General features: G+C 49.5%; 1 protein-coding gene across 1 annotated transcript; it reads right to left on the reverse strand.

The window, feature by feature from the left end:
- Positions 1-7,615: 7,615 nt before the first annotated feature.
- Positions 7,616-8,545, reverse strand: LOC147678844 (olfactory receptor 5B21-like). The gene has a single exon (XM_086946647.1). The coding sequence runs from the start codon at positions 8,543-8,545 to the stop codon at positions 7,616-7,618; it is 930 nt and encodes a 309-aa protein (XP_086802773.1).
- Between the last annotated feature and the right edge of the window lie 843 nt (positions 8,546-9,388).

Raw genomic sequence — 9,388 nt, forward strand, 5'->3', positions numbered from 1 at the left:
TTTGAAGAAAATCGGCAATAAGAACAAACTTATTTCAGGTACTCTTGAAGTTATCCTCATTCACCGTTAGTCAGCTGCTGGTGTGCCCGTACTAGTGTGCGCGTGTCCTCTCATATCGTTTGCCAGCCGAGAGATCCTTCTGCGACGCTGTCATCTTTACACTGATGACGTCATGGAATCTCCATGTGTCCTAGCGGAGAACCAGCGCGTCATCAGCACCCAGCGTCTTTGCGACGTGACACGTCGTGAGTATCCAGCGTTGTCCTGGTTCCTACCGACCAGCCAGTGAAGAGGTTTTGGTGCATCATCGCACGACGTGAAACCTCCCGGCGCCATGTCAGGCAGCCTTCTTATGGTTGCGTTCCCATAGTTACGGGAACACAACGCAACGTAGATAGACTTCAAAGGAAATCCTCGTGATTGTGCGGCGCGAAAAGGGTGTGAAGACAAAGTGGTTTCCGTCACGCCTGTGGTCCCGATAAGCTGTGCTGCACTCCGATGTGCTAGTTACTGCCCTTCTCTCAACTCCATTCCTAAAGTAAAGGTAAGCGATCGCCTGTATTAATTACTGGTGCTTTATCCTGAGGGAGCCTGCACCTGTCTGCGTTGTGTGGAATTTTGAAAATGCCCTTTGTGCACAGAGACTTGTGAGCGGACAAAACGTCCATAATCATTACAGCAAATCATACATCTGTTAAATAGCTGTAAGATTGTGAATTCTGTGACTAGAGTGACATTTAGTGGTTCTTGGAAGCATTTTATCTGTTGGCAGTACGAGTCATCTATGAAACAAATCAAAGCGAAGCCTCACTAGATTGTACATGGTGGGATTACAGCAACTACGAGAATTGCATTATGAGACATTTGAAGTTACAGAATACACACATGCGGTGTGATTGTTTTGGAGGTGATGTTCTAAAGCACATATAAGTAAAGAATCAGAAGAAATGTAAAGGTGAGTGCGGTTGTGAGTGAAACGGAAAATAATTTTGAAAGCCTGTTAGGCGGCCACCATCTGCTTGGATCCCAATGTTTTACAAGGAACAGCTTAAAAGTAAGTGAGTGTTGGACAGGCCTCGTGGAAGGCCCGATCCCTCCCCGCATGGCGGGTCACGGACCCCTGCTCCCCCTGTTTCCCGGACAAGAACCACCCCTGCAACCCGCCGGGTCAACACACAGCCCTTCCCCGACGGAATCCTGACTCCTGAACACCACAGTATCGGCTGGCCCGGGTCCCTACCAGAACCCCTGTCTCCGGCCCAGCCGTCATTTTTGGACACTACACGACCAGGCCTTGTGGCCTCGGGTCGACCTCGGCCTCGGGCCCACCCAGGCCCCGACATCGAGGCACCACCATCCACCCAGGGGGTGAAGAGACCACTTGGCAGGTCAATGGAAGGAGGAGTGTCGATGGCTCCCCTCCGCCAGGTTTCGATCGCCCCCAGCCTCCCTGGGCGCTGGCTCCACCCCCCTGCTGGGTGTCTGGACTCCCTCATCCCGGACCTCCCGACCTCCAAGTGCGAGGGTCCGGACATCAAAGGGCACCAGACCTATAACTGGGGCAGCTCCAGAGCAGGAAGGCAGTTGTATCCTGGAGTCGAGAGACACCGAGACAAACTCATCCTTGGAGGCCTGCTGGCGCTGCCGCGGCTCCTCTTCGTGAAGCTCTTGAAGGCCTGCTGGCGCTGCCGCGGCACATCCTTTCGTGAACCATCTTGAAGGCCTGCTGGCGCTGCCGCGGCTCCTCTCCGTGAACCATCTTGAAGGCCTGCTGGCGCTGCCGCGGCACATCCTTTCGTGAACCATCTTGAAGGCCTGCTGGCGCTGCCGCGGCTCCTCTCCGTGAACCATCTTGAAGGCCTGCTGGCGCTGCCGCGGTCCCTACTTGCAAACCCACCAGCTCGAGGATTGTGAGCTCCACAACCGCTAACCCCGTACCGGACCGGTACTCAGACTGTCCCGCTACCCCTTTCCCCAAAGAGACTAGAATTGACAGGATCCTCGTATCCCGGTCCTGCTGTACCGTCAGTTACCTTGCCTGAAGATATATATAAAAGTGTGCAGAACTCATCTCTGTGTGGTGTCTATCTGTGGGGGGGGAAGTTACTTGTCTGTACGATTACCGGAGAGGGACCTCACCAGGAGACCTCTCCCCCCTTTCTCGGCCGACCCTTCGGGTCCCCGTCTAACAGTGAGACAAAGAGAAAAAAAATCAGTCTTAAAGTTGTAAGTGAGATGCCACCATTCAGAAAGACTATGAATCACAGGCAATGAGTATTTAAATATTGACCTGATGAAAACCATAACAAGTGCATTGTGAATCTAATTTGAACCAAGACAGAAAACATAGAGTTGGACTCAAACTCCAATTCAGAGAAAACGAAGGACTTGGGGAGTGAGCCCAGAATGAAGCTGAAAAGGGACAAAGGCCCCCAGAATTAATACCGGGAGAGGACAAAACCGAATTAATACCGGGAGCGGACAAAGCAAGTCCCAGGATCGGCAGAACCAGGAACCGGGAGAGGACAAAGTATGTCTCAGGACCGGAAGGGGACAGAGGCTCCAGAATCAGTACCGGGAGTGGACAAAGGAGGTCCCAGGACCAGGAGAGTTCACAACCGAGATTCGTGACGGACAAAAGTTCCAGTACCACGACAGAAAATCGTGACAAGGTGGTTCTCTGAACCGGGATAAACGTTCCCCGACTAGAACCGGGCCTTATAGCCCACAGTACTGAGACAGATTGTCCACAAAAAAAATTAAAAGGTAACTTAGAGGCCGAACCACAACCAGAGGCCCATAACCCGAGAAAAAGAACCAGAACCAAGACACCTGGTCCAGAACTTCAATTTGGACTGTAAGAGAACTGGCTCCAACTTTTTCCCCGGGAACTTCCTTCCAGAACATTTTGAACATTGGAGGCACTTGTTGAACTGTTCAATCTTCAACTATGAGCGGGAAGCTGCGGCAGACATGGACTGATCGGAGAAAGTAAACTGTCTCTTCCCATTTTTGCTGGCCACAATGACAGATTGTAGAGAGTAGACTGTCTCTTCCTGTTTTTGTCAATCGAAGGGGAGAAGGTGGTCATCATGATCCTAAGCAATCAACAAATGTCCATGGGTCTAAAATAGAAAAAACTTTGTACTGAAATATGACATGAACCTACCAAAAAGATGTAGTAATCTGTAAAATGTGTGTACCACCGCTAGATACCCGGTAGTATTAAAGGATACCCATCAGTAGCTATCCTGTACCACCCTATTCATCATTTGGGCTTCCTCATACCGTGTGACATCATGATCCTCATCATGATCCTGTTCCTTTGCCTTTGTGATCTGGAAGTCCAAGAGGTCGCCGACCTCCTACGTGTTTTGTTTCCTTTCTTGTCATTTTCCATGCTTTAAGCTTTTATTATGTGTTTGAGTCTTTCATTTTGTTTTCTCTGTAAAGGAAGAAGATATGTTGTATATGTGTGCTTCCTTCAATATGGCTACTTGGTGTCAGTAGGCCTTCCTTTGTGTTCCCACCTTCCCAGCCTCCCATAGTACCTGTGAGTATTCTAACTTGTATGTGAAAGTTCCAGTCTTGTCAGTTGACGGTCTGGTCAGATGGCGAGGTGCACTGCTCTGCTGTGCTATCTTGATAAATCTATCTTGTAACGAGAAGACGTGTCCTTGCGCCTCCCTAACTTACATACAACATAATTCATTTCTTTATTCATTGCAGACCTGAGGGCGCCCACCTGCTGCAGACGCGGTTTCTGAGGCACAGCATCTCTTCAAAGAAAAGTCCTCCAGCACCTCTGTCAGGGTCCTGTGGTCAAGGGTCACTGACATGAGGCTGAGTTCTCTCAGCAGTCACACCACGGCTGATCTGTGGGTCTTCTCCACACATGGGCTCTGGCGGACCGCCTACAGGAGCTGCGGTGTGTGGTCCAGGCTTGGCTTGTGGTTCTCTTGGAAGGGCTTCTGGGTCAAGGAAGGAGAATAGATGGTTGGCCCTGAATGCAGGAAATGGCGCTGCCAGCGATGCACATGTGCTTCTGGTCTCTGTCCACACTCCGGTTCCGCCACCTTCTGGATCTGCCTGTTGTCGTCCCCCCGGGTCTGTACTTGACCCCCCATGTCTGTTCTTGTCCCCCAGGTCTGTTCTTGTCCCCCAGGGTCTGTTCTTGACCCCCCTGGGTCTGTTCTTGACCCCCCGGGTCTGTTCTTATCCCCCTGGGTCTGTTCTTGACCCCCCTGGGTCTGTTCTCGCCCATCGAGTCTGTTCTTGACCCCCTCAGATCTGTTCTTGTCCCCCTGGGTCTGTTCTCGACCCCCGTGTCTGTTCTCGTCACCCCGGGTCTGTTCTTTTCTTAACTCCACAGGTCTGTTCTGCTCCCCCTAGGTCTGTTCTTGTCCCCCCGGGTCTGTTCTTGTCCCCCCGGGTCTGTTCTTGTCCACCTGGGTCTGTTCTTGTCCCCCCGAGTCTGTTCTTGTGCCCCCGGGTCTGTTCTTGTCCGCCTGGGTCTGTTCTTGACTCCACAGGTCTGTTCTGCTCCCCCTAGGTCTGTTCTTGTCGCCCCAGGTTTCTTCTTGTCCCCCGGGTCTGTTCTTGTCCCCCTGGGTCTGTTCTTGTCCCCCCTGGTCTGTTCTTGTGCCCCCGGGTCTGTTCTTGTCCGCCTGGGTCTGTTCTTGTCCCCCCGGGTCTGTTCTTGTCCGCCTGGGTCTGTTCTTGTCCCCCCGGGTCTGTTCCTGTGCCCCCGGGTCTGTTCTTGTCCGCCTGGGTCTGTTCTTGTTCCCCAGGGTCTGTTCTTGTCCCCCCGGGTCTGTTCTTGTCCGCCTGGGTCTGTTCTTGTCCGCCCGGGTCGGTTCTTGACCCCCTGGGTCTGTCCTCGTCTGCGCTGATTCTGCCTCATCACCTTACAAGGGATCTGGTCCTACTCTGGATCTCCCTGCTTCCTACCTGCCCCCTCCCACAGTCCCTGTCGTCTTCCAGTTACATCACTTCTGGTCCACTGGGCTCAACCCTAAGGAAGAAGGTGAGAGTCTGTGTGTTACCATTTCCTTACATAAAGCACATATTGTGAGACTCAGTCACTGATGGCCATGTCCTCCTCTCAAGAATGACCGGGGAGTGCCTTCACCATCTCTGAGCCGCACCGGAGGGGACGGTGAAGTGATCAGTGGATCCACCGGGTCGAGGAGCAAAGAGTCCTGTCTGTTTGTGCTGCTCCCACCCCTCTGACATGGACCCATCATAATGTAGCCCCTTTCAAATCTCACAATCAACAGATGGGATAAAAATGAAGGCAGATAACAAAGACAGTGAGAAGAGCTTGGCATTCAGTTTTGCGAGATTCTTTCAGGGAGTTTTTTAAACCAGCTTTCGGAGCAAACGATTCCGATGTCAAGCTGACTTTAATAAGGCATTAATTGTGGCTTCTGATAAAAGGAGTGGTAATGCCAAACAGCATCCATCTGCCTCCTGGTGCATTACTGAGATAAAGCTAGAGAAATTAGCTTGCAAAAACCTTGAGAGAAGAACTAAAAACATAGGGGCAGATGTACAAGCCCCTTGCGCCTTTTTTACGCTGCAGTTGGTTCACTTTTGTGATGCAGCAGCGGCACAATATATGCGCCATGGTGTGGGGTATTTAAAGCCCTGCACCATAAGGAGGTGTTCCGGCACAGGGGGGGGGGGCGTTCCGGAGAAGAAACGCCTCCTAAAAGTGGCTGAGTGAAATCTACAAGATTTCAGTCACTTTTAGGCCAATGCTGCGTCAAAACCCTGCGCCTGCTTGAAGCAGGCGTAAGGCTCGATGCAGCATTGGAAGAATAGGCCCCCCAGAGCATTGCTGGAGCTGCGTCCCGCTTGCGATGCAACCCCAGCAATACGCTGCTTTTACGGCACAGATGCGTCACGCATCTGTGCCGTTTTTGCCCCATGGTGCGCCGCATTGTAAATGCTCCGCACCATGGGTGGCGGAGCTGCGGCGCACAATAACTGGCGCATCCCTGGGGATGCGCCAGTTATTGTTAATCTGCCCCATAGGGGCTTAAGATATCTATAAAGCAGCCTTTTCTAGGTATCTTCAAAATATCAAGGGGCATATTATAGGCGATTTGGAATAATTATCGCAAAGCGTGCTTACCGCTGTTTTTTTTATCGCCGGCTATCCTGGTATTCCTCGGCGTGGTAACGCTGTATTATCAACGGTAGACCCAGGAATGCGTTAAAATGCTGCGCCTCCTCACGGGAGGAGTAACAAGGAGAAACATCTTCATTTCTCCTTGTTTTTTCCTCTTTCTACGTGTGCTGCATTGTGCAGGTCACATAGAGAGAGGAAAATGCCTCTAAGGATTGTTTTTGTGCAGGAAGGTTTCCCATGATGCAAGAATGTGTGCGTTGGCGCTAGGCAGCAAATTGTGCGTCAGCGAAAGGCAAGGACAGGAATGCGCCGTATAATATTAAATCCCGTGCATTCTGCCCTTTCACGCAGCGCAGCACAGCACGGTGGCATTCTACGTTGCGCTGTGTGTAAGTATGATAAACCATGGCCTGCGTGTTTTTTTAATGAATCACACAAGATCTTCTAGATCTATAATGTGCAATTTCTTCTCAGTTCTGGGTGCGTCCAGTCCTTCCCGGCTCTTGTGGACGGGTCACCGGGCAAATGGGTCAGGCATCCAATGGACCATTCCCAACATCGGTTCTTAACGATGCTGCTAATATCACCTGGGTCAACCCCCCCCCCCCCCGCCCCCGCCAGGCTCCTGCGCCACTGACTGCAGTGCACTTAGTGATGAGACTAAGAGTAAAACGTAACACGTATAAGTGTGACAATGCACTTAAAACACAATGGAAAAAGAATTTTCATTTTATTAATGTTGCCATTTTGAGAACACTTGCAGAGTGATCTGAACATTTTTCAGGACAAATACAACTGTGGAAACCATGGAAAACATTTCTGGAAAATAACTGCATTAAATTTAAAACTTACAGGAGAATTATCTGAAGGCCACCAATAACCTGGAGCCTGGGCCCTGGGGTAAGTGGGAGTGACAAAGTTTGAGAATATGCCACAGCCTTTTACACACCACTCTAAAAAATGAACTATAATTGAAGAAACATGGCATAGCTTGATCAATATCGCTAAAAATAAAAAAAAACATATCTTGCAATTTAACACAATATAAGAAAGTGCAGGAACAAACGCAGAGTCCTCTCTCTATGTTTAATAGTGAGTGAAAGAGAGAGAGAGAGGACTATGGTTCCAGGAAGAGAGAGCAGCAGGGTAGAGAGAAGGAAAAACTGAAAGTTGCTTATTCTTATTGGCCAAACAGGACACCAAATACTAAACTAAACAAACATTGGAAATGTCCTTTATGCAACTGAAAATTAAGAAATAGCAACATTGTAGTTCCTCTGAAATCAACGGCAGCAAGAAACAATTCACAACTGTAAGTTTCATGTGAAATTAATTACAGCCAAAATATAACAGCCAATATTTGAACATATAACACAATTGGACCAGAGTTTGTTTAAATAAGTCCATTTGATTTTTCCCAGTGAAAGTGGGCATAAGAAACCCCTGTCTTCAAATAATTGTTGGTGAAAGAATGGAGTTTCAGGAAGTGAATGTCCTTTTCAGTGTGTGTTTAAGGGCCTCCTTCACTTCCCTGGTCCGCAGACTGTAGATCATGGGGTTCAGCATGGGGATAATGACTGTGTAGAATACTGTGACCACCTTGTCTTGATCCATGGACTGGTCAGAGCTGGGGCGCAGGTACATGAAACAGAGGGACCCGTAGAAGATGAAGACTGATACCAGGTGGGAGGAACATGTGGAGAACGTCTTACGCCTCGCCTCCGCGGAGCGGATGCGTAAGATGGCTGAGATGATGAACGTGTAGGACAGTGAAATGCCAATAGACGTGATGGACAAGTTGAAGCCAGCAGACATGAGGATGAGGGTTTGTTTCACCCTGAGGTCACCGCAGGCAACCTTGAGGAGAGATGGGTCAGAGCAGAAGAACCCCTGGATTTCATGCGAGCCACAGTAGGGTAAGCGAAAAGTCAGGACGGTCTGTGTCATGGCATCGGTGAAACCGTACGTGTGAGATATGGCCACCAGCAGCACACAGAACCTGGGCGACATCTGTCTGGTATAGTGCAGTGGATAGCATATCGCCATGTATCGATCGAACGACATGATCAACAGAATATACAATTCAGAAATCACAAGTGAAGCAAAAAGATAAAATTGAGCAGCACAACCAATGAAGGAGATCGACTGACTTCCAGAGGAGAGACCCGCCAGCATTTTGGGGACAATACAAGTGGAATACCCAAGCTCAACAAAGGACAAATTCATGATGAAGAAATACATGGGCGTGTGAAGTTTTGGGCTCTTGATGATTAAGAAAGTAATGCCCAAATTACCCAAAACAGTGATTATATAGATGAGGCAGAACAACACCAAAATGACAGTCTGAAGTTCCTGGCGATCTGTCAGCCCCAACAGGATGAAGTCCGTCCCCGCGGTCTTATTTTCCATGTTCACTCCTTAATATCTCCTGTTACCTGGAAGGAAGAGCAATCATTTCTTGAAATGAATTTCAACTTTGAAAAAATGAAGACTATATTGCATTATAACGTACTTTTAATTCTTTCATGTAATTAAAATACTATTATAGGTCATATAATCATTATAAAGGAATATTCTGAGCTCTACTTCTTTAGAACTGGTCGTCAGGACATTTAATCCCCAGTCTTTTCTCATTTACTGGTAGCAAAATCCTCCTCACCAACATGCCGGACTCCACTCTGACCACACCGAGGAGTCTCCTTCACTCCATGAGACGTCTCCTCCTAAGACTGAAGAATTTCAGCCATTTCCTTCCAACTTGTGCGACCTATACTGATCGCCTGCCCCTCCCTCGAGGAACCTACACTGGCCGCCTGCCCCTCCCTCGAGGGACCTACTCTGGCAGCCTGCCCCTCCCTCGACGGACGTACACTGGCCGCCTGCCCCTCCCTTGAGGGACCTACACTGGTTGCCTGCCCACCATCTTCAGGATGAGCAGCATCATATGTTTGGCAGTTGCAAAGGGCGCCCCCTTCCTTCCTGGAACAAGAACTGAACATCTCAGAGGTGTCAAACTCACAAACAGTGTAAAAAGAACTTCAGCCTCTGAGTGGAGAAACACACAAACCTACATCTTGAGGGAAGCTTTCTGCAGCTCTTTGCCCAGAGTCTGGAACCACACCTACCACCCGCCAGGTTCATCAGACTGCCCCCTTCCTGAGCGCCTTGAGACCTCACGGGTGAGTAGAGCGTTATAGACACCCCTGAGTGATTGATTGATTGATTGACTGCTTCTACGATTCAGGAAAGATG

Source organism: Lissotriton vulgaris, chromosome 12, assembly GCF_964263255.1.
Source record: "Lissotriton vulgaris chromosome 12, aLisVul1.2, whole genome shotgun sequence".
NCBI lineage: Eukaryota > Metazoa > Chordata > Amphibia > Caudata > Salamandridae > Lissotriton > Lissotriton vulgaris.

Coding starts and splice junctions, on each gene's coding strand:
- LOC147678844 (XM_086946647.1), bottom strand. CDS start 8,545: ATGGAAAATAAGACCGCGGGGACGGACTTCATCCTGTTGGGGCTGACA.